At 55.8% G+C, this 23,576-nt stretch overlaps 3 protein-coding genes across 9 annotated transcripts; 1 reads left to right on the plus strand and 2 right to left on the minus strand.

The window, feature by feature from the left end:
* Positions 1-3,887: 3,887 nt before the first annotated feature.
* KLHDC8B (kelch domain containing 8B) lies at positions 3,888-8,308 on the minus strand. 5 transcript variants are annotated; one of them, XM_068202067.1, is made up of 6 exons: positions 8,093-8,308; positions 6,786-7,250; positions 6,063-6,227; positions 5,637-5,861; positions 5,292-5,393; positions 3,888-4,520 (listed from the first exon to the last, which is right to left on the minus strand). In XM_068202067.1, the coding sequence occupies exons 1-6, from the start codon at positions 8,109-8,111 to the stop codon at positions 4,324-4,326; spliced, it is 1,173 nt and encodes a 390-aa protein (XP_068058168.1). In that variant the 5' UTR covers positions 8,112-8,308; the 3' UTR covers positions 3,888-4,323. The 5 variants fall into 5 exon arrangements, with proteins under 5 accessions (XP_068058168.1, XP_068058167.1, XP_068058170.1 ...); XM_068202066.1 differs by having other exon boundaries at positions 5,280-5,393; XM_068202069.1 differs by lacking the exon at positions 8,093-8,308 and adding an exon at positions 7,921-8,047 and having other exon boundaries at positions 5,280-5,393.
* A 152-nt stretch (positions 8,309-8,460) lies between these two features.
* LOC137480783 (uncharacterized) lies at positions 8,461-12,600 on the minus strand. 3 transcript variants are annotated; one of them, XM_068202078.1, is made up of 5 exons: positions 12,338-12,598; positions 11,880-12,265; positions 11,134-11,294; positions 10,606-10,738; positions 8,461-9,155 (listed from the first exon to the last, which is right to left on the minus strand). In XM_068202078.1, exons 1-5 carry the CDS (start codon positions 12,489-12,491, stop codon positions 8,949-8,951), a joined length of 1,041 nt encoding a protein of 346 aa, XP_068058179.1. In that variant the 5' UTR covers positions 12,492-12,598; the 3' UTR covers positions 8,461-8,948. The 3 variants fall into 3 exon arrangements, with proteins under 3 accessions (XP_068058179.1, XP_068058176.1, XP_068058177.1); XM_068202075.1 differs by lacking the exon at positions 8,461-9,155 and adding an exon at positions 9,222-9,575 and having other exon boundaries at positions 12,338-12,600; XM_068202076.1 differs by lacking the exon at positions 8,461-9,155 and adding an exon at positions 9,626-9,870 and having other exon boundaries at positions 12,338-12,600.
* Positions 12,601-12,663: 63 nt separating this feature from the next.
* CCDC71 (coiled-coil domain containing 71) lies at positions 12,664-22,973 on the plus strand. The gene is made up of 2 exons (XM_068202065.1): positions 12,664-12,793; positions 15,195-22,973. Exon 2 carries the CDS (start codon positions 15,256-15,258, stop codon positions 16,441-16,443), a length of 1,188 nt encoding a protein of 395 aa, XP_068058166.1. The 5' UTR covers positions 12,664-12,793; positions 15,195-15,255; the 3' UTR covers positions 16,444-22,973.
* Positions 22,974-23,576: the final 603 nt, after the last annotated feature.

Here is a 23,576-nt window from a genome sequence, read left to right on the forward strand (position 1 = left end):
AGGGTCCCTGGATTTCACCTCAAGGCTGGAGGCCTCTGGGCCTCACCCTGAGGCTTGAGATACCTCAAAGTCCTATGGGGGTCCCTGGGGTCACCGTGGAACTGAGTGTCCCTGGCTCCTTCCCTGGAGATGAGGGTCCCTGTGGTCACCTCAGGGCTGAGGGTCTCTGGATCTCACCCTGTGGCCATGGACCCAGGATCAGCCCCAGCTCCAGTCACTCTGCAAGCCAGCCCTTGCTCCTCACCTGGAAGCACAGCCCCAGGCACAGGGGGTCATCACAGGACACTAGGAAGAAGAGAAAGCTGAAAGCTTGGAACCTGGCACACTGAGAGTTGCTCTCATGTGAGCATGGCAGCCACAGCATCCATTTCCTTTATTTCCAGAGGCTGTGTGGTCTCTCATGTAAATACCTCTGGCAGAAATGCAGAAGGATTTAATTTCATCCATCAGAAGTATGATAAAAATAACCACCATCTAAACATTTCCCAGAGAAACTTTCTCAAATATAGTTTTACTGGATTTTTTGCCTTGTGGTTCCAAAACATCCATGTTTAGGAATGTAAAACAGGCATGTTTGCTTGCCTATTTTTTCCTCCTTTAATTCAAAACTATTTCAATACCAGTTAAAATGTTTGTTTCTTGGCTCTGAAGATAATCCATAAGCACTAAACCACTGGAGGAATAAGGCTGACATAAATTCATGGATAGATCAGGGGAATTACTTGCATTCCCCTTTTTCTCATTTGCCTTTAATATAAAAGGCAACCTGGAGCTCAGGGTGTCAAAATAATGGCTTTCTTGATGTATATATCTGGTTTCCTAATCAAATCCCATGTAGATAAAGCTTTCACATTAGATAAAAAAATAAAATTCTGGTCTTTTACCCATAAAAAACTTATTGGAGTGACTTCACTGCATTGCTTTGCTTGACATTACAGCACTAGGGTGGGTTTAAATAGCTTGGATTAATCAAGACAGCTTGATACCTCTCAGCTCAATAAGAAGACTCTGATGGGTTTACTTTCTAGGACCAGAGTAGGGAGTTGCAGCTTGGACCGTGTTCCTACTTCAGGGATGGGGTGGTGGCTGGGCTGTCCAAGGCAGCCATGGGCTGGAAGGCAAACCTTCCTCCAGAGTGCCAAGATGATGGAAATGTTAATGTTTATTGAGATTTTAAGTAAATAAAAGCCTTGTTCTGCTCCTGAACTGCCTACAGCTCTGTTGTACAGGCGAGTACCTGGCACTGCTGCCAAGAGCCTTGCTGTGCATCCAGGCCCTATATGGTCCAGCATTTTATTGCTCACGACTGAAAAGTTGGCCCAGATCTCCCTGCAGAAGAGACTGTAGAGTCCTGTACCCATTTGCAGTGCTTCCACTGCCATTAGAAAAGGAATTGCTGGTGCTGTGCGCACTGGCGATAAGGCTCAACATGTTATTTTAGGTACTTAGAAAGAGCTATTCCTATTTCTGATGTGGCTGGAGCCTTCTGGTATGAACGTCTAGCAAGTTTGTGGAATATGATAAATGAGATTTTTGTATTTCCATCTCTCTTGACAACGGAAAGAAATTTCTATATGCAAACACATATTTTTAATTATAGGTCTGACAGCTACTTCCATTTCCATCTCCCCCGTCCATAACACGCTCTAGGGAGATTAACCACGTTGCCAGGCGCTGGCTCATAGCTCTCCTTATATCTGAAATAACAGTCTGTGCTTCTAGCATTAGGGAGGGTAGCCAGATACCTTGTAGTCTTTCCTTCAGTAAAAATTAGCAGAAGCTTCCAGGAGATAGACAGCAATATACATGGTACATCCCTCAACATCTTTAACTTCATAGCACATTTCAGCAGAAATTCACATGAGTTCTTCAGTTGATAACATGTCAGTCTGCAAAAGTGGTCAGGACCCCATCTCTCCTCTCCTGAGATGTCCTGGTAACTTTTCTCCCCTCATTCAAACGGGATTCTGGTCTTGTGCTCAAAAGTAGAGATAGAAAATAATGAGAATTCCACACTTAATGAGATGTCACAGATTTCTGTTGCACTCAGGTGGAGGATCCAAGCCAAAAGGCACTCCAGTGGGTCAATGTGCCAGGAAAGTGTGCGCAGGAGGCAAAGGGCTGCTGACAGAGGGGCAAACGCCTGTGGGCAGGGATCATCAGCCTCACTGCTGGAAACACCGCAACACTGAGGGGCTCCTGAGCTCCAGCTTCCCCCTCCAGCATCCTCTGGCTCTTGCAGCTGCCACTGCCTTGAATTTGGAAAAGTAGCCTTGGGCACCCCATCAGCAGCAGGGAGCTTGTGAAGTTGGCACATAGGGATGTCAATTTGCCGGTGACTCAGCATCTTGATTTATCCCACTCATGCAATGCTCCTGCGGGAAAAGCTTATTAATCAGGCCTGTGTTTCCAATGCAGCTCCATGATTTAGGGTCCCCTATGACTAAAGGTTTAGCAGGATTGGAATTATTGCATGCCTTGGTGGATTTTGGAAAGAGCTGTCAGGGTGGGGAGACCTACCAAAGTGGCAGCAAGGGGTCTATCACTTTCCAGGACCCTGAGTAGGACAAGCCCACCAGGCTAGGGAGCACAGGCTAGGGAGTGCTGTGAAATACTCATGGAAGGCTGGAGCACATTGCACTCAGAGGAGGTGTCCCTCTGTCCAGCCCCCAACCACAGCACAAACAACTGACCTCCTCCCCAGCTGCCAGCGCATCCTCCCGGCTGTAATTTGGGGCTCACTGTTGATGCTGGCTCTGGCACAACTGTGGTTTCTATGGCAACTCCAGAGGCAGATGCAGGGATGCTTCCAGCTGAGGTACCACCAGCCTAGGTATCCCAAGTTGTTCCTCCCAGATCACAGGCAAACGGTCATGCGGCACATCAGGACGGACCCTGCAGTCACTGTGCCAGGTAGGCACCAGAGGCAATGGAGCAGAAACATGAAAATGTCTTCTGAATGCTCTTTCATGAATAATTTCCAACATTTCCCATGCTGTGGTGCCCCCAGGACATAGCACAGCCTGCCCCAGCAGTGTATTGGATGCTGCTGCACTCTGATAGGATTCAGTCCCCTGTCTCTACAACCTTGCAGCCCACCCGAGGCTCAAGCTGGCTGTCTTCTCTGAAAGGTCAGGCATCTGTACTTGATATTTACCCAGACTTGTGAGATCTTTCTAATGTACCAATGAAGGAACAAATCCCTGACCTGCTTTCTGCTTTGGGTGTGAGACTCTGTGTGGAGCCAAGAGTAGCAAGGCTCAGTTGAGCCCGTAGCACTGGGTAATTCAAGTGTCACCTCCCTTGATCTCGCAATGCACCCCTAAACACCACCCACAGACACCACCAGTATGGAGCTTACATTCCCTTCCTGGCTGACAGTAAGCAGGATTGCAGTGCTCCTGCCTACAGAAGCTGGACACAGTTGGACCCAGCTCTCTCCCACACCAGCCATGGTTCATCCTTTGAGATGGGGTTGTGGTGCTGGATAGGGCCCACGAGCCCTGACATTAGGCATCTCTTATTTCTTCTCAGCATCCTGACAGCCCTCAACATTCCCTGCCTCTCTCACACCCCTGGGTACCTTCAAAAAAGTCCCTCCTCTGCTGCTGCCTTCAGCCCCCCACAGCCTCTTCACCCGCAGGAGACCAAGCAGGAACAAGGCTGTGCCAAGGCAAGACAGCCACTGCTTAGCTCCCCCTCTTCAAACAAGGACTGGATCTCTACATCACATTGCTCCGCTTACCCTGGAGGTGGGGAGAACAAGAGTTACCCCTGCTCCACTGTATGGGGTCACTGAACTCTGCCTTGGGAGGGGTTTTCCTGACAGGCTGCAGCAGGTGTCTGCCTGGAGTAGGATAACCAGAGACGACATGACTCCAGTGGGATAAAATTCCACGTTTCATTTATTTGAGGTGCTACATCACCTCCCAGGCACTGAGCTACAGGGCACCTCTGTGCTACATGAGACATCGACTGGGTCTACGACGACACAGCACTCACTGCTACACACACGGCACAGATACGCCGTGGCACAGATGGGGCCGGACAGGGCAGTGAGGCCAGTGGCAGTCCTGCCACCGCTGCTCCCTCCACGCTGCTGGCGATGGCCATCCCACCAGGCAGGAGTTTGCCCTGGGCTTCATTGCCACAGCGCTGCAGGAGCTGGGAGTTCCCAAAACCGCAGCTGCTCTGGTGCCTGGCATCATGGGACAGAGGCTTCCTGGAGCCAGGTCACCCTGGGTGAACACATGGGTGCTCACACACCCTGTCCCCGTCTTCAGGCACTTGGTGCTTGGCCAGGGCTGGTCCCCGGGGTCCCACTCATGGCACATCACGCAGGCACAGAGCCTCGACAGCACCACTGGGACCCTGGGCCACACCACCGATGATGAAGAGCAGGCTGGGGGTTGGGCAGCTGGAGCAGGAGCAGCGGCCAGTGGGCATGGGGGGCAGCGGCTCCCATTTTTTCTGCGAGAGGCTGAACCCTTCCACTGAGTCCAGTGGGCAGGACTGGTTCCCTGTGGAAGACAGAACCACATCAGCCTCTGTGCAGCTTCCCACCTCCCACCCCAGGCTCTGCCTTTCCCCCTCCATATCCCTTTGATGCCTCAACAGGAGCCCTGAGCTGCAGGCTTTGAGATCCCAGAGGCAATTAGCAGAGTCCCCATAGGATGGCTGCTGGCACTAATGCCACACCTGGTGGTCCTGCCCCCTCAGCCACTCCTTACCCTCCCCCCCCCCCCCCGCTGTGCCAGCACTCTGCAGGGATAAGGCAGTTCCAGCTGCAGCAGGACTCAGGAGCAATGCCACACTGCAGGAATGCAGCCAGCACCATTCCCTATTCCCACAGCGATCTTGGGGGCTTGGCAGCCCTCACTGCAGGGCTGAGGGGGCTGTGGCTGGCACCAGGCTCCCCAGGCAGCCCCTCCTGCTGTATGTCCTCTGCTGAGTGACAGCACTAACCTTTCCCCAGCTCTCTCGGGAGATGGATGCAGCACTGCAACCCTGCACAGCGGAGCTGAGCCACCATGGGCTGTGTGAGCCCAGAATGCTGCACATGAGCTGGGAAAAGCCTGACTGGGGAGTGAAAGGGGCAAGGGGCACAGCCAGTGGGACAGGGCAGTAGGGTCTCCCCAGCACTTGTGAGGGCACGGAGAGATGTTTCTGCAGATAGTGTTGCAGTAACCCCCTGGCTTTGCACAGCCAACCTCCCTATGGCCATGCAGACCACTGATGTGCCCCAAAGAATGGGGATTGGAACACGGCCACACGCGTACCCCCAGCATTACCAAGGCCACCCACAGCCACCACTCTTCCTCCCAGGCATCCAGCCACGAAGTCGGCTCTCTTCTCTTTCATACGGATGGTGCGGCTTGGCTTTCTCCACACACCTGGGTATGAGAGGGAGTGAGCATCGCCTGCTGGGGTTTCCCCTCTATACACCAAGGCCAGAACACCCACAGGTTAATCACTCCCTGGGACCAGGGAGCACAGGATTCACCAGGGGTACAAGGGGCTGATGTTCAGAGCCCAGATAATCATGTACCTCAGGCACAGACACCCCTCACCAACCCAGAGAATCATCCCGGACCCACAGAAGAGGCTCCCACCTCACCCAGAGACATGGAGCTCACCCTGTGCAGGATCAAACATCTCCACGGTGTTGACAAAATGGGGACGGGAATAGAAGTTGTGAGGCCCTGGCTGCTGCAGCCCACCCAAGCTGAAGACAACCCCATCAGCCATGGCACAGGCGGCGAAGGCGCGGCGGCTGGGCACGCTGGGGTAGCGTGTCCAGCTCCTTGTCTCCAGGTCAAAAGCCTCGAAGGCGGTGACAGGCAGCTTGCCTTGCCGACCTCCTAAGCACAGAGGAGATGTAGCTGCCAGTGCCCCAAGCTGGCACTATTGGTGTGCTCAGCAAGCAGGATGGGGCCTGCTGGCTGCAGTGCTGGGCACCATGGAGCCACCCGGGGGTGCACCAGGTCATTCTCTGGTCTGGGAACAGAGGAATAAGAGGGTAGAGGCACAGGGGATGCTTGGTTTACCCCAGCAGCACCTACCCAGGACGAAGATCTTGTTTCCCTGCAGGAAGGCAGAGGCCCCATAACACGGTGTGGGCATGGAGGGTAGGGGCTGCCAGTGGTCTTTTGCTGGCTCATAGACACGGACCAGTGCCTGGGGAGAGGTGTCCACACCCATTCCCCCCAGTGCGTAGACAACCCCATCTGGAAAAGAGACAGCAGTGAGGCAGGGGGATCTGTGGGCAGCACCGAAGGGCTGGGAGTCCCCACATGCCCTCCAGGGCAGGCAGCAGTGATACTGCTGAGCCCCACAGCAAGACACTGCTCCAGGGCAGCCAGGGGATTGTGAGTACAGCCAGGCCTGAGCCTGGCAATGCCGAGACTGCAGTGGGACCCTCTCGACCCCCTCTCCATCCCATCCATCAGGCACAGACAAGAGCACAGGGCCATCCTCTCTAATTATTCTCGGCAATATCATCTCCCTGGAGACACCATGGCAACACAGCCATACTGCCAAATCCTGCTCCTGCTTCCAGTGCGGCCGGCACCCCTGCCCACTCCCACCACTGTCCTGCCATCTCCTCTTCCCTGCCCACCACACTGCAGCCTGGTTCATGCCAAAGCATCCCTGTCCAGGGAGCAGACACGGGCACCACATACAGGGACCAACCCTGGCTCCTGGCCTGCTGCGTTGTACCAAGACTCCAAGGATGCTAAGCAAACTTTGGGCAAGAGTCACAACATGTTCCTCCTATCCCTCACCTCTCTGCACAGCTGAGATGCCCATAGAGGGCTGAGCCAATGCCGCCTTCTTCTCCCATTTGCCCTCATCCACGTGGTAGACCTCAACGGAGGCGAGGGGGCTCTGTGCCGCATCCACACCGCCCACCACCAAGATCTGCTTGCCCAGGGCGAGGACGGCAGCGCCAGCCCGCGGCGTGGGCAGCGGTGGGAGCGTGGTCCAGCGCTGGGCTTGGAGGTCGAGCACCTCAGCAGTTCCCAGGGCTCGCCCGCCGCCCCCGCAGCCGCCCAGCACGAAGAGCTGCCCGTCGCGGTGCGCGGCGCTGCAGTACACGCGCCGCGTGGGCATGGCGGGGAAGGTGGCCCACGCGAAGGCGCCCGCGCCCGCCGCCATGGGCCAGCTCAGCCGCCTCGGGGGTCCCCGGGCTCTGGCCCTGCCGTGCCGCCCATCCGGCCCGGCTAGCCACTGGTCCGGCCCACGGCCTCCTGCGGAGAGAGCATCCGAGTCAGAGCCCGGGCACCCATCGCTCCCCCAGCCCCAGCTAGCCAGCTCCCTTTGGCGGTGCGACAGCTCCTGCTTCGCGGGGCTCCGCACTGCACCCCGGGCTGCCTGCCCACCCCCTCCGGGCTCCCGATTGCGCCCCACGGCTCCCTGTCCGCCCCCTCCGGGCTCCCACTCCCTGGGGCTCCCTGCCCGCACGTACCAGTGCTCTTGCTTCCCGAGGTTCCCGCAGCCCGGGCTCCCACTACCCGGTGCTGTTGGTACACAGCCCGCACTCACTGGGACCCTCGTGCGCCCGGGGCTCTCTACCCGCATCCCCCGGGTCCGTACCCCGCAGAGGCTTCCCGTTCACAAGCCGGACCCCGCCAGGTTCCTTCTCGCGGCGCACCGTCCTCAGTGCTGCGCGCACTCCCGCCCGCAACCCCCGGCGCTCCGGCGCACTGCCCCGCAGCCCGCACCCACAGGGCTCCCGCCCACAGCTCGCCGACACCGGCGCCCCCCGGGCTCCCGCTGCAACGCTCGCGCGCCCGGCGCTCCCCGGATGCCTGCCCTCAACCCCGGACGGCCGCTCCGCCGTGCCCGGACTGCCCGCTCCGCTCCGCGCCGCCCCGCCGCTGGGAGAGGGACAGGGGCAGGGACCAGGACCGCGCTCACCTCTCCGCCCGCTCCGCCGCTCTCCCCGTCGCTCCGCGCCTCCGCCCGCCCCGGGCCCGCCCGCTGCCGGTGGGGGCGGCGCCGCGTCCACCCCGGCCCCCCTGCCGTGCCCCGCTCCCCTCCGCCTGGCCCTCCCGGTGCCACCGGCCCGCCGTGCCCCTGCCGCGTTCACCTGGCCGGGAAGGAACCATCGCAAGGAGAGGGGCTAGAGAGACCCTGTCTCTGCCCTCACTTGCTGTATGCTGCCGGCGCCAGAGCCACACAGTGCCGGGCTCAAGGAGTCGGGAACCCACCGTCCTACCCTAGAGAGGGTATCCTGTCAGCACTGCAGGGACAGAACAAATCAGCTCAGCCCTACTCTGAGCACGACCTTGCTGGGGTCTCTCAACAGCATCAGGAAAAGTGCACATGGGTCTCAAACCCTCCACCAACACTTTTGTCCCCACTTGGCTGAGCCAGGCAAATGAACACGCTGGGAAAGGCGCTTCCCACCCACCAGCACAGAGAGAGCCAAGGGCAGGCAGGAAACTCACACAGAAATGAGCTAAAAAGGTTTGCTTTAAAAACAGACAGAAGTGACAAGGCATCCGCCAAGAACACCACACCACAAATGCCACCTGGGGATGCTGCTGATAACACTGCACTCATCCTGGCACCTGCTCTGCACCAGCCATCACTGCAGGAGCGGGAAGCGAGGTGCGAACACTGCGAGGCTGCCTGCATCACAGTATGGTGGAAGGGACCTGTCTGGTGATTGCGGAGGGACAGTGAGCCCCAGCCCTCACACAGAAGTGGGCACCACAGGCAATGCTGCCAAAGACTGGAAAACCATTTCCTCCAAGAATCCCATCACACAAGCTCCCAGGACGCTTGTGTTTGCTCATGGAAGCTCCTGATAGGACTGAACACCCACATTACACATTGGAGAGGTTACAGCTTGAAGCAGAAGCCTGCCTGGGACTTTGACTGCATGCAGCAGGAAGCAGGTGGTGTCCCAGTCTGGAGCCACTCAGCCCCATGAGGTGGTATCAATGTCCATCCCATTGCTGGCTTGGGTTGTCCTTCTCCATGCAGGCCAGGTAGTGGTCGTAGTTCTCCTCGCACCTCCTCACACAGCGCAGGAAATAGTCCTCATCAGCAATGGCCTCCAGCAGATTGGTTTGCACCAGGCAAATGTTGTACAGCGCCGAGGTGGGCACACTCCTGGGACTGCTGATGCCCTGCTCCCAGAACACCTGCAGGGAGAGCAGAACCTGGCAGCAATGCACATGCCCCTCAGCCAGGCGCCTCCATGCTGGCTGTGTCAGGGACAGAGGGCAGGGTGGTCCTATCTCCACTGCAACAGCAGAAGGTGAAGTTTCTTGAGATTTCCCCCTCTCCCAGAAATTGCCTTTGACTCTGAACCAGCATGTCACACATGTGCCTGGTGCTCCCTTAAGGAAACAGGCCACACCATGCAGCTGGAAGAAAATGGCTCTGTGGAACAGCTGACACCAGGGAAACCTCTGCCAACAACTCTTCTTTAGCTACCACAGGATGGAAGAGGGACTTCACCTTCTGATCTTCACCATGGCCTGCTTAAAGCCACCTGGCAATCTGTTTCACTCCTAGTGCTACTCTGTCACCATCACTGCAATGGGGACAGCCCTGCAGAGCTGCAGGTGATGCAAGAGGAGGGGAGAATGGCATTTCACCTACTGATCCTGGCTGAAGGACAGCAAGGTCCCAGCAGTGACAATGAGCCCTGCTGGGAAGATGCTTGGCTGCTGCCCAGACTCCCACAAGGTCTGCTGCTACCATAACTGGATCCTACCTGTGTGATCCAGCGTGGGAGCAGCCCCAGGGCTGGCTGCATGGCTGCCATGAGATTAGCACAGCAGCCTGACTGACCAGCCACACAGGCTGCCAACGCTAAAAGAGGAACTCCTTGATCAGACAAATAGCCTGATGCTGAAATGCAGCAAGTGGAGCTGTGTGAGCCACGCTCCAGCTGCTGCAGGTCTGCATGCAGCAGCCATTGCAGAGGCTCCCCTCAACCAGGCATGGCACAGACCAAAGCCTCTTCCTGACAGGTCTGTCCAGGCAGTAACAATTCCTGCCACCAGCTACAAATGTGTAAGCTGAGAAAGCTTGTATGGAAGGGAACATCCAATGAGCATCCCCTCCCTTGCCATTCCCGGGCTGCCTGGCAAACCCTGCAGACAATTCACTGTCTGCCATGTTTCCCCTCAGCACCGCTTCCATATGGATGGAAACAGGCAGGGGTTGAGGATCGCCCATGGCCCTGCAGCTCTTGTTTGAGCATTGACAGCTGTCCAACGGCCAGGCACAGTTCTGTCTGCATAAACATTCTGTTTCCCAAGTGTGCTCCCCACAAACACTGCCGGTTCATTCAGACAGGTGACAAGGCTGGCAGCCCTGATATCATTGCTGCTGCCTCCAGGCATGGGGCTGACTCAGAGGGGAGCAGAGGCAGCCAGCACCTGCTGTGCATTGCTGACAGCTGATCTCAGCCTCCCTGTGCATCACTGCCACCAACACTGGTGGCACAGGATGCAGTGACACCAGGGCTATGCCTTGACCCCCCCTTTGCAGCCTCATGCAAAGGGGACAACACATGTCTGACCTTGCCAGGGACATCCCTAGTGCAGGGTGCTGGTGCCAGAGGGGCCCTCAGCCACCTACCTGGGGATGGACAATGGTGTCTCCATCGTCCAGCCGGATATTGTCATCAATGAAGATGTGGTGAATGTCAGGATCATGGGGGTCTATCCACAGGGGCTTCCCACCCTGGGAAGAGAACTGATTTCTAGCCCACCTGAAACAGTAAGTGGAGAAGGAACAGTCAGGGCAGGGAGAGGGTGACAGCTCCCGGGTAATGGCAGACTGTCCTGCAGGCCCAGGGCACCCTCTGAGCCAGGGAAACAGAATGTCCTGTCCTTGTGCCCATGCCCTCCTAGGAATGAGGCATTTTGCATCAAGGTGACAAATCAGGGGGTCTTTGGAGAAAAGCAGGAGGTACACCAGGAGATGGGGACCTCAGGAATGGTGTGAGAGTCCCATCAGGCTGCCCACAGGCAAAATGGGGAGTGCCTAAGTGATAGGGAACGCAACAACATAAAGGCTTCAAAACCAGGAGCTATCCCAGAAACTAAGAGAATCGCAGGAAAGAAGATAATGCCCAACCCACTTTTTCAGTGCCTTCTTTCTCACCAGTCAAAGTGGTCTTGGAAGCCTCCAATTCCCTCAAAGGAGCTGAAGTAGTTGTAAAGCTTTCTTCTGTCTTCCCGGGTGGCCAGACGCTCTGCTCCCCGTGTTAGCACCACCTCTCGCTTGCTGCAGCGTATCTGGCCAGGGGTAAGGTCCACAGGGAGCTGCAGGACCACAGAAAATGGGGAAGGAAAAGTTTCCAAAGCAGACAGGTTGTTTCATGAACTGGCAGAGACACCAAGCAGCAGGGTGGAGACTCCCCACCACTACAGTGTGGGAGGATGGTGCTGGGAAGATGACAAGAGGTGGCACGGAATGCATCCAACCAAAAATCATCCCCTCCCCAGGGATGGAAAGGAATGATCTCCTAGCTGCACATTGCCCCCATTTAAATCTCTGCTACCTGAAAACACTCCAAGGAATAACTAAAGCATCTTCTAAAGCTCATTCCCAGCAATGCCAGGGGGAGGAGAGTGCAGCTGTGATCTGCTCTGGGCCAGGGAGCCCTGCTCTGCTGCAGCAGCCCCTCCTCGGGAGAAGGCATGCTCTGTCCAACACTGGATAGCCCAAGAGGAGATCATTCCACATAGGATCTGCACGCACATGCTCCCACACAGCTAACAGCTTCATCCAGAGAACTCGATGCTTTTAAAAGCAGTCTGGCCAAGTAGTCTGACAGGGTTGGGGGGCTCCGTGGGACCATCCGGCTGCCCTTCCCCATCACGACGGACCCTCAGGGTGCCACTCACCGCCACGTCCCGCAGGGCAGGGAACTGGGGGTGCTGCCCGTCCAGAGCGCTGCTGACGGCCTGCAGGGCGCGGGGCAGGTCGGTGCCGAAGGTCCTGAAGACAACAGCGAAGGCCCTGCCATCCCGGTGCAGCGTGTCCAGGAGGCGGAAGAAGGAGGGCAGGATCAGGTGGTAGCGTTTGCCGGGCTCCCCGGGCACCGACAAGGCGTCGTGCGGCCGGCCCGGCCACTCCAGCAGCCGCAGGTGGCGGGCGTGGAGGTCACGGAAGCGCCGGCCCGGGCCGGCCTCGGTGAAGGCGGGGTCCCGGCCGTGGCGGCTGTAGTAGCTGAGGGCGCCGGGGCACGGGGGGCGCAGGGACGGGCGGTCGCTCACCCACTCCCACTCGCCTAGAAGAGAGGAACGCGCTCAGCCCCTGCACCCCACACCGGGTCCCCCGTACCCCCGGCCCCGGCGCTCACCGGCAGCCCCGGCGCGGCCCCAGGTGACGGTGCTGAGAAAGGTGTTGAGCGCCGCTCGTGGGGCCTGCCCCGTCACCGTGTCCGCCACCACCACCGTGTTGTTGAGGTCCACGTGCAGAACCAGGCGCCGCCGTCGCCCGGCCCCGCCGCTCATCGCCCCGACACCGACCCCGTTACCTGGTGACGGCGCCGCTTCCGCCCGCGCCGCTTCCGCCAGCGGCGCCCCCTGCCGGCCCGGGCACGGCCCTCGCGGCCGTTGCCGTGGACACGGCGGGGGCGGGGAGGGGAGGGGCGGTACCCGGGGGCGTGACCGAATACGCTCCGTGACAGTGGGCTTGACCGCGGCCCGCGGAAAGGGACAGGAAGCGGAAGCGCTGGCGCTTCCGGCGCCCCGCGGGCGGCCATGTTGGAGCGGCGGGTGCGGCGCAGCGGCGGGCGCGGGTCTGGCGGCAGCCGGTAGGTTGGGGCCGGCGGGCCCGGGCCCCACGCCGGCTCCCGGGCGAGGGCGCTGCCGAGCCGCCCGCTAGGGCGGCCTCGGGGCGCTGGAGGCGGAGCCGCGGCGCCGAGGGCCCCGCCCCGGCCCCCGCCCCCCCGGTCCCGGGAGCCGGCGCGGGCCGAGCGCGGGTGCCGCACCCCCTGTCTGCACCAATCACCTCCCGTAGCCCTGCAGGGAGGGGCCGGCCCAGGCGGCCTGCCCAGCCCGGGGTCCCTCCGGCCGGCCGAGCCGTGGGGAGAGTGCAGCGGGAGAGAGGGACGGGCGCTCGGGAAGGGGCATCGCCTGCGCCGAGGGGCGGGCCAAAAGGAGAGGCTGAGCGAGGACCTGGCGGCCCCGTCGAGCCCTCCTTGGGACTGCGCACCGGCCTCCAGCTCTACAGGCTGTCCCAGCCCCGCGTCTCGGCCCTGCCGGCAGCCGCTTCCCCCTGCGGTGCACCGGGAGAGCCATTTCCGTGCTCGGACAGCCGGGCCTCTAACCCGCATCGACCTTCCGGTGCTGCGCTTGCCCCGTGCCGGGAGGGCTGTGCTCCCGTAGCCCCCCGGCCCCACAGCAGAGTGTCATGTGAGGGAACCTGCTGTGGGGAGGACAGACTGTCCAGCAGGGCGTCTGCTCGGGGCCGGCTTTCCTCCAGTACAGCTGGCACGGCGCCAAACAGGACCAAGCAGTTGGATGTTGGAAAGTCCTGTTCCCATGAAACGTCACAGCCAGAGCACCCCTTCAGATGTCCCAGCTGCTCCTGGGCCTGCTGCAGCCTGAAGATGATCCATTTTGCAGCCTGTTGAGCACATGTTGTTACTTGTGCTTCTTCGTTGGTCTCTGGCTCACCACATCAAACTTAATATTACACCCTCTCTGGCTTTCCTGTGCCTGGCACTGCTGGGTCACTTTGGGGGTGGTGACTCTCACTGCTGGGGCTCTGTGGGATCACCTCCCTGCCTGCCTCCCCTCCTTCGTGGGAGATCCCCCGCCTGCCTCTGAACAACTGCATTATCCTCCTCCAAATCCCTCTTTGGCCATGACGTCTGCAGAGCACTTGACTGAGATTAGTCTGTCATGTGGAGGTTCTTACTCCCCCACTGACCTGTGCTTTCCCTTCTGTGGCTGCTCTTGGCTTGTGTCTCTTCCCTGCTTGTGCAGCTGGCGGCAGCACGGGCTCTGCTCCTGTGCTGTGGTGAGACCACAGTTCTGGGGGAAACATGGGACATGAGTAGTTCCTTGTTCTGGCTGCTCAGGCGCTAACTTCTCCATCACAGCTTTCTTGCCTGTGCACTGCCCTCTCCAAAACTGTCTCTGACACCTCCTGCATTTCCCTGGTCAGGGTTTTTAACTGAATCTTCATTATTATTTTGAGAGGTATCAATAAAGCTAAAGATTTTATGCCTTGTTGGTCTAGCATCCAGCTGTGGAACTGTGAGGCCACCAGGATGAGAGTTCTCTTGAAGGACTGCCCTTCAAGTCCTGCCTGGACTGCCCTTTAGTGCCTATTTTTTATTGAAAGCAATAATTGATGCTTTTATGCCAGGCAGGCAGCTGCACAGTGCCCTGAGTGTGATCCCAGTGTTGTCCCTCAGGCCTTTGTACACTTGGCCCTGGTGATGTGTGTTTCCTTCATACCGCCCTGCTTGAATTTCCTGCTTCCTCCTCACTTGGCAGCGAGTGTCCTTGGATCAACACCAGTTTGCTGTGACAGCAAGTTGTGGACCGTTGTTCAAACAAGAGAACAGCAAGGAGCAGTGCTGCCTTGCCACAGCATTCAGCATCAATGAAGCACAACTGGAGCAGCCTCCATCTCTGCTGCCAGGTCTCCAGGAGGAAGCTGCAGCTTTGACAAGGGACTCAGAATCAATTTTTAAGCAGCATCAGTTAAGAAGCTGAGAAATTGAAGGTGGTGCTGGGACGCAGTTTAAGTGCTTAGGCATTTCTTAGTGTTGAGATAGCTCAGTGGTGCTGGTTGTAGTGTGTACACAGGGAAAGGGTTCAATGAGGGTTCAGTTTTTCCCTGGGAAAATGAGATCTGGTTATCCAAAGCTGGGGTGGATCAAACTCAAACTGGAAAGGAGCTGCAGATTTCGCTGAGTTAATCATTCGAGTCCTTCATCTTGGGGTGGATTGGACGGGATTTCTGGAAATCTTTGTTTAGGTTGGAGGATATTTTTGTGAGAGATGGTTTAGTTTTATTTCAGAGATGAGTTACAGGTTTTTCTTGATGATGCTTCTATGTTGAATTGAGCCCAGAATTTGACCCAGTGTTTGCGACCATTAAGCCATGCCTGGGCTTAATTGTTTCAATTCCCATATTAAAAACTGGATAATAGATAATTTCAGTTGCTGTAAGCTAACTGTCTTCTTTCTCCTTTTGAGGTGTCAAGGGTTGTTTTTCCAGTAATTTGGACCTTTTTGAAGCACTTGCTTGCCTAATGCCATGAATATTGCAGTGAACAATGAGGAAGAAAAAGCTGTCCATTCCTGGTCAAGAATTTCCTCTGCAGGACAGAAAGTGCTGGAGGAAGCCCTCCGAGTCTTCAACCCGATGTCCAAGGACCTTTCGGACACAGAGACCCAGCTGGTGGCCTTCATCCAAGGCCTGAAGGAGGAGGGCTACCAGCCCACCATTCTGCGGAGTAAGGATGTGTACGGGTATAGCTCGTGCACGGCAGTCACGCCGAGTCAGACAGAAGAAAACACACAGCGCAACTGTGCCGGCACCACTGAGCCCGCCCAGAGTCCAGCCAGGAAATCAGTGGCAAAAGTGGCCCCTTTGTCCACCAGCATTCCAGTGAGCTCTTTGAAAGTCTCCAGTCAACCAGTCTCCAAAGGGGATTCCACAAATCTCCTGCTGAGGTCCTTGAAGCAGACAGGATCGGGCACATCCAAAGCAGCGACAGTGGGCTTCCCTACAAGCATGTATCCTGATGTGTATCCAGCTATGAGGCTGTCAGTGGTTCTGGAAGCCCTGGTGCCACTGAAAACTGCAACATCCTGTTTGGAGTCCAAGTACACACAGAGACGTCTTGGAATCTCTCCCTCAGACCTTAAACTCCTCAAGACTTCAAGTCCACCAAGGCAGTTTTCTTCAGGCAAGAGCACTAAAATAACTGAAGGCAAGGGGTACAAGCGTTCGGTTAAGAAAGCACCCGATTCTGCCACCCGTGCTTTAAAGCTTCTGAAGGGACCAAAGGGTGGAGTGCTGCAGGAGAGCAATGCCTGCAAAGCCTCTGGAGTTCTCAATGGAAGAGTTGCAGGCAGCTCATCCCAGGACTGCACCACAGCACCACAGCCCAAGACCTTGAAAATCAAAGATAAGGAAGTTCTGATGGGAAAAACAGAGTGGAAGGACAGCAGCACTTACCAGGAGAGCACTGGGCAGAAGAAGAGAAGAGCTACAGAGGCAAAAGAAGCACCACAGAGGAAAAAAGCAAATACCATTCCTGTCCGAAAGAAAGCTCAACAAGCGCAGAACGCTTTCCACCTGCTGAAATTCCGGACCATCAAGGTGGGCAATTCTTCCTCTGATGATGAAGTGAGGAGGAGAGCACAGAAGATTCTTAGGGTCAACCTGTCCCCTGTGATCCAAATTCAGCCCTTGTTCCACTCTCATAGTGTCCCCTGAATTTCTTCACTCTGTCACTTTTTTTTGTAAGTAAGTAAATACAAGCCTGGCACCAGAGCGCAGAGAGGTTTAGCAGTGACTCTGTGTCTCTGGTGCCAATTTGCCCACGAACCTGCAGACAGAGCAGCCCACTCTTGTGCTGTTCCTGCCTGCCTGCCACTGCTGTGCAGAATTGGGTACAGAAATCCAAACCCCCGTTTGGGAGTGTGGGAAGGTGACTCTGGCCAGCATCGAGCTGAGCAGGCCGGAGAGCTCAATTCTCACCACGCTCCCCTGAACGTGGCAGGCTGTGCTCTTGTGCAGGGGAGAACACAGGACTTTCTCATGACATTGATGCACTGTGATATTGCTCTTTTTCAAGCTGTACATTTACTGGTTTTATTTTGATCAAATTTTATAACTTTATTATCTATATATCTATATATCCATATATGTGCATATGGCCCAGGAACTGTGGGAAGATGCACTTCCTCCATCCCTTTGGGATTGGGTTTGATAGCTTTTGTTCCTCCTTCTCTTCAGCCAGCCTTTTGTTGAAAGGTGCCAGAATTCCTTTGTGGTTCAGTGTTGTGACAGTCTGTCCTGGGCTCCTGAGCAGCTCAGAGGCAGCAGCAGTGTAGCCACTTGTTTGTCTCCAGAATGCCAAACAATTTGGAGAATTACCAGCTGGTAGTTTTAATCCTGTTTTCGGTATTACCTCTGCATAACAGTGGGGGAGTGTCACAGGGCTGCAAGTCTGTCTGACATCTTTAGGCACTTCCTCCCTTTGTGGGTAGCAGAAGTTTTGAACACATGGTAGGGATTTGCCTCCAAAGAGGATTCCTCCTCAGCACCCAGCATTACTCTGCTCTCCTGTACCCCAGGTGCAGCTATGGATCATGAACTGTGACTGTTAGAGCCAAAGGGCTGGAATTGTTAGCATGAGCTGTGTAGTGTCCTGCCCTCCATGTAACTGCTTTGCTGTTGCTGGGTGTTCCAGGAGCAGATTCCAGGTGCCGGTAGAGAAGACTGTTGGTTTTGGCTGGAGTTAAATCACAGCAGAGACGCACGCTGTGTTTGAATGCATTAGCTACATCCTGCCAGTCCCAGAGCTCAGTGGGATACTTAAGCCTGAGTTAAAGCAGAAAAGTGAAAAAATTGGGAGGACATATACCAGCACTTAAACATAGAGGATTGCTTTCTGTGGTTTGTGGGGATGAAGCAGTAGGAGGGCAGATGGGCATCATGTGGTGGGTGGCAGCCTTGCTGTGCCATCAGGGATGTTGAGAGAAGGTGTGTGGCAGGTGTGAGAGGTCTGTGTGGAAGGAGTGCAGGCTCTGCCATCCCTAGGAGGCACTGCAGAACTGCTGCAGATGGCTGCTGTCATCTCCCTGCACCGGGGGCACGCTGTTGGATCGGAACATGGCTCTGTGCTCTCTGCACTCCACAGGGAGGGATCTATTAATCCCAGGAGAAACACCTGGCTGGAGCAGTTAGTGCTGCTGCTGACACCTGGAAGGGACAACCTGGTGTCCTGGGGAAAGGAAGAGGCACTGGGCTGAGTATGGGCCTGGCTCTGTATATTGCTGTATGCTCAGATCTCTGCAGCAGTAGTGTAATCCACTCATTCTTTCACCAGCTCAAAATACCAGTTGTCTGACCTAGTAATCTCTGTGGACATTGGCTGAAGGGATGAGCGCCCCAGAGAAGTCCCAGATCCTTATATTTAAGCCCCGCCTCCCAAGCAGCTGGCTGGATTTCAGTGGTTTATAAAAGGGGTCAGTGTCTGATCCCCAGTGCAGAAAGGAAGACTCTGGTATGGAGAGAAGAGAGGAGGTTCAGGACAGGGTGAGAAGGCGGGGAAGTTGAGCATTCTGAGATGCATCTGGGTTCTCCTCTCACCCACATAGAGCAGGGTGGAGGTTCACTTTCACTAAGCAACCTGGTCTGCTGTAAAGTGTCCCTGCCCATGGCAGATTGGTTGTAACAAGATGATCTTTAAGATCCCTTCCAATCCAAGCCTTTCTGTGATTTTATGATTCAGGGAATGATTGCAAGCCCTGAACCCCACACTTGGGTTCTGAGTTGCTGTCAGAGATCATAACTTGCAGTGTTTGAGACTGACCTGCGAATGCCGCTGCTTGGCTGCCGAGGAGGAGGAAATATTTTCTTCTGCTTCTGTGTTTCAAAATGCCCTGGCAGAGAGTTCCCTGTCCTGACCTGGTGCTGGATGAACAGGGGCTCTCCATCACTGTCAACTGGCCAAAAATTGCTTTGTTCCTTTTGTTCCCACTCCTTCAGACGTTTCTCATTCCCACGCTCTCAAATGCCAGGTCTCGAAGTCCTGCACTGGTGTTTCTCTTTTGGGCTGTTTCCTGAGGAGGGCTCTGAACTCCTGCCTGCGGTATTGCTGTCAGGCTGCTCAGCAGCTTCCCCTGTTCCCAGACCCTTATAAGGGCACTGAGAGCTGTCTTTGGAGTCTCCTTATGCAGCACAGGCGTCCCAGCTGAGCACTTGGCCTCCACTGGGAAAAACAACAGCATCCACAAGGCTGAATCCAGGTCGAAGCCGCTTTTCCTCCAGCCTGAGTGGGAAGCTGAGCACCTGAGGCAAACTTACCAGGCCACATCCCTCCTCATCACTGTGTGTCTTCTCTCAGCTGTACTGCGTCTCTGCCAGTCAAGGACTTGACTTGTATTGTTGCTTAACACATCCAGCACAGCGTCCAGCCTTAGTGCTGCCATGGGTTTCCCAGCACTGAGCTGAATTCTGTGCGTGCTTGGTGATGACAGTTTGCCCTGTGTCCTTCCCAGGCCACCAGCAAAAGGTGTTCTGCTCCACAGGGAGAGACAAGCTTTGGAAACGCCTCTGTGTCACTGAGACTGCTGCCAGGGAAGTGAGCACTCCATAGCTGTGTGCTCAGGGACTTGCTCATCACCAGTCCCATCTCTGTCAGCTCTCCTGCGCATCTCTAACAGACCACAGGGCCCTGAGCGACAGGACAGTGCTGGACCTCCATTCTCTGCCCTCCTGTTGTCTCTTCTTCCTCTTGCAGGTGCTTCGGGAGCTTGAGTGAAAGGGTTGCAGGTTGTTATAGAGGGGCTTTACAGCCTCTGTGCCAATGCCAGCAACTGCTGCCCACCAGCCAGTACTGGCAGAGGGGGTGCCTCAGTCTGGCGTGGGTTGATTCCACCATGCTTCCACTCGTACCCAGGTGTGGATGCTCCTGGTGCCCTGGGCATGTAACCTTGATGTGCATGAGGCTGCAGAGGGGCTCTGTGTGGATGTTGCTCTCTGCTCTTTAGGGAAGATGAAGGGTTTGATCAAACCAGAGCTACCTAAGACCTGATCTAACCAGACGTCTCCCCCACAGGTCCCTTCCATCCTGTATTATTCTGTGGCAGCTGAGTAACACTTCCAGGGATCTGTGCAACAGTAACTGGCAGGGCCCATAGAAATGCATTGCCCAGAGCGCTGTGGTCTCTGCTGAGCATGTGGTATGCACCTTGTTCAGACCTGTTTCTGTATTAGTCACTTTGAATTCATCCAAGTGCCTAACCTGGCCTGTGTTGTTCTGGGCACTGTGACAGCCGAGAGCTTTGGAGACTCTCTTAGGAATGCTTTTAACGCATGGATTTGTGCCACTGTCACTTCTAGAAACGATTCGGCTTGCGGTCAAAGGGCTGTTCTTCCAACTGATTTTTTGGAAATAATTTCTCCTTTTATTCAGCTGCCAAGAAGCAGTTTATGCTTCCCCTCCACCAGACAAGGTCCTTGAGCTTCCTGCGTGCTTCAGATGTCCATCAGCAAGGTCCATGGGGAGAGTAGCTTGTCCAGCAGGCAGCTGAAGGGGAAGCTGACATCAGATACCAGTTGAAATCACAATGTTAATTGGTAGAAATGTTCTGAAGCTCATGTCCACTGTGATCAGATTTCACCATCTGCCACTACTTATGGTTGTAGAAGTTTCTCCTCAGCCTCTTCGCTCTTCCCTGCAAGCCATGTAGCGTGTTGCTGCTGCTGCTTCTAAAATATTTGCATCCCCTATGAGCCAGCTGCTGTAGCAATCCTTGTACAGCATTTCTTAAGCACTTTTTTTGCAAAATAAGAAGGGATTATTTTGTTACTCCTGCTTGGCAGCCCAGGAGTGGTATTTCAGTGTGTGGAGGAGGTGTGCTCCCTGGAGTGCTCACCTCACTGGGCAGCTCTCAGACCAGTTTATACTAACAGGGGTGGGGTTAGTGGGCTGAGATCCCCCCCATTGCCTGGTGCTTCCTTGCATGGAGTTCAGCCAGTTGCCAGCTAAGAATGTGGCTGGGTAATCGGCAGCAGAACGGCACAGATGGGTGATGCTACGCATGTGGCTCCGTGGTCCTGCTCCACAGCTGCCTGTGGTTTGCAGCCTGTCCTCCAGGCCCCCCGGTACACCAGGAGCGTTTCTCCACCCCAGCTCTAGCTGTGGCAAGAGGGGCTGTGAGACTCTGGGTTTTGGAATTGAGCACAGAGTTTGTGCCCTTTTAATTGTGACTTGTGCTGTGTTCGTGGGCAGAACTTGCCAGCATGTGGAGGGTTCAGCCAGCCCAGCAGTTCTTCCCCTTTGGATCCAAATTCCCTGCCCTGTCTAGAAGCTGGGCCTTTGGCCATGGCTCAAGGGATCCCTGGGTATGGAGAGCAGGTTTGTCTCTCAGCTCCAGCTGGGCAGTGTGATTCGAGCTGGGCAGCTTCCCAGGCAGGAAGGCAGGTTTTGGTGGGAGGATCCTTTTTTTGGCCATGGATGGCAGGGTCAGTGCTGAGCTGTGGAGCACCTGCTGCTCATCCAGGCTGGTTGGTTTGTGTGGAAGTGACAGTTTCTTTTCCAGTCTTCAAAAGGCCACTGGCCTCTTTGCTCCTGTGCTCAGATGGGGATGGCCTTCCAGGAGCTTAGGTGGCCCACGTAGAGGACAGCAGTTTTGGGATATCTGGCACCTTCCTGACAATGCTGCAGCCCTCAGCTTTGCCAGCTGGGTGGGCTGGCACAAGCTGTGGAGAGCACAGCAGGACAGGATGCTCCTGAGCCCTCACATTCTGGGCTCTGCTAGAGAGCACCATGCTAGGGTTTCCCTCTCCTTGCAGCCTGTTCTGCCTAGAGCTGGGTGCTGTTAGGAAGGTGCCAGGTGCCTCAGAGAAATCTTGTCCCAGAAGACATGAGAGGCCAGCCTTTGTCACCAGGTCATCCCTGAGTGTGGAATGAAGCTTGTCTGTAGGTGTGACACTGCTGGAACTTGCAGGTTGGCCAGCAGTTGCCTCCAAAGCCATGGTGCTGAGGCCAGACCCCTCCCTTTGCTTAGGAACACTAAGGAAGGCTGGTGAAAAAGTGAGAAGCTGGGAGTAGGGAAAGCTAAAGATGCCAGCAGCACCTGGACAGCCAGCAGCCTGCTGCTTCTGTGTCTGCTGCAGGGGATGTGCAAACAGAGGAGCCAAGGCTATGGCTTTCAACATCACTATCTTCCCTCCATCCCTGCCTGCCCACAGAGCTTCCCCTACCCTGCCTGGCAGCAGTACACAGGCACTGGTGCTGCAGGTGAATGGGAGTCCTTTTGGAGCAGGCACCCCCCCAACCCTTCATTTCCATCCTTCATCGGTCTCACGGTCTGGCACTGCTCACGTGGCCTCCGAAATACCTTCCCCAGAGAGTCCCTTAAAGGCCTTATTATCGTCTGGGACTCTCTCCTTATTGTCTTAATTAGCCCTTTCTGTTCCTGTGTTCCTGTGGCTACAGGCAGCCCCTGTGAGTGTCTGGTGATTTCCACAGACACAGGCACATGGCGCTGTTTTAAAAGAGAAGGTGCTGCAAAACTACCCCCAGAAATACCTTCCCTCCTGCCCCTGCTCCGCCACATTGCCCAGGCCTGGGTTGGGACAAAACGAGTGCCAGTGTTTGTTCATGGCAGGGAAGGCACCATATGATGCCCTCCCTCCTCCCGGGTCCTGGTGCAGTACTCCTGAGGAGTAGCATTTCCTGAGCAGAGGCACGGCAGCTGCTCTGAGTGACACAGGGGCTCTGGGTGGGCACTGCCCGGCCACTTGCGCCACTCTCTGCCAACCAACATCTCCATGAGAGCCGTCTCCATGCCACAGCGTGACCGACCTGCTCCGGCTGAGACCAGCGCCCCAGGCTCTGCTGTGGCATTCCTTGGTGTTTGGGCATCCCAAGCAACGGCTGTGGAGCAGCAACTGCAACCCACAGGAGGGCGAGTAACAAACTTTGTATCATGATTTTACAAATGACCATCTTGTTCTTGAGTGAACTTTTTACCGTTTCATTTGTTTGTGTAGAATGTTTCTGAAGTTCTAATAATATTTAATGTTAATATGAAGCTGGGCTGTTCCACACTCAATGTTGTATATTTTGGAATGGCATTGCATAGTGAAAAGACAGCATTAGTATTATTCCACTCTTTGGAAGGGAATGGGACAAGAAACAGACTGTCTTTTTTCTTAAATGAAGTGAACTTTTTGTTATGAAGTCCTAGCAGGTGTCCAGCCCTTCAGTAAAATGGTGCTCAGAACCACCCAATGCGTCCATCTTTTCTTTGGGCTATGCCAGACTGCTCCTCCCTGGGCTCCTGCTCCCAGCCCTGAGTCAGCTCAGTGGAATGGTGTCTCCCGTGTGCCCAGCTGTTTCATGGTGCATGGGGCACACTCAGCTTCAGACCACACCCCCAGCTCTTCTCCCCAGTTCTCCCAGGGAAGTTTGGCATTATTCAAACTCCCATAAGGATTGCCTGGTTTGGGGTGGGAAATACCCCGGATGTATGTCACTGGTGCCGAACTGGGATAAATCTGCATTCCTGGTTAGTTCCTAGAAACATGCAGGGTGGCACTGTGCTGGCAGGTGCTCTGCCAGCCCCAGCCTGCCTGCCCACCCTCTGGCTTCTCTCTGAATCTGCCCACTCTGCAGCCGGGACCCTCTGCCCGGCTAATTCAACAGAAGCACCATTGTTCCACGGTTTACGATCTGGATCCAGTTTGTGCTGCAGGGCCGTCAGTGCACTGACCCAGCACTAATGCTGGTGGGACCGTGGCCCTGGGCAGACAGCAGCTCCGGTGCCGTGCTGGAGCTCATTCCTCGAGAAGGGAAGTGGTTAAGTAATTCTCTGCTCATTAAGGATGTT

Source organism: Anomalospiza imberbis, chromosome 11 (assembly GCF_031753505.1).
Source record: "Anomalospiza imberbis isolate Cuckoo-Finch-1a 21T00152 chromosome 11, ASM3175350v1, whole genome shotgun sequence".
Classification (NCBI taxonomy): Eukaryota; Metazoa; Chordata; class Aves; order Passeriformes; family Viduidae; genus Anomalospiza; species Anomalospiza imberbis.

Bases quoted from the DNA above. Each gene is read 5' to 3' on its own strand.
- KLHDC8B (XM_068202066.1), bottom strand. The intron at 6,228-6,785 runs GTGAGGGATAGG...TCTCTTTTCCAG, and splicing joins CATCTCAGCTGTGCAGAGAG to ATGGGGTTGTCTACGCACTG. The intron at 5,862-6,062 runs GTAGGTGCTGCT...CTCTGTGCTTAG, and splicing joins AAACAAGATCTTCGTCCTGG to GAGGTCGGCAAGGCAAGCTG.
- LOC137480783 (XM_068202078.1), bottom strand. From the start codon at position 12,491: ATGAGCGGCGGGGCCGGGCGACGGCGGCGCCTGGTTCTGCACGTGGAC. The intron at 10,739-11,133 runs GTGAGAAAGAAG...TTACTGTTTCAG, and splicing joins TTCCAAGACCACTTTGACTG to GTGGGCTAGAAATCAGTTCT. The intron at 9,156-10,605 runs GTAGGTGGCTGA...CTCTCCCTGCAG, and splicing joins ACACCATTGTCCATCCCCAG to GTGTTCTGGGAGCAGGGCAT.
- CCDC71 (XM_068202065.1), top strand. From the start codon at position 15,256: ATGAATATTGCAGTGAACAATGAGGAAGAAAAAGCTGTCCATTCCTGG.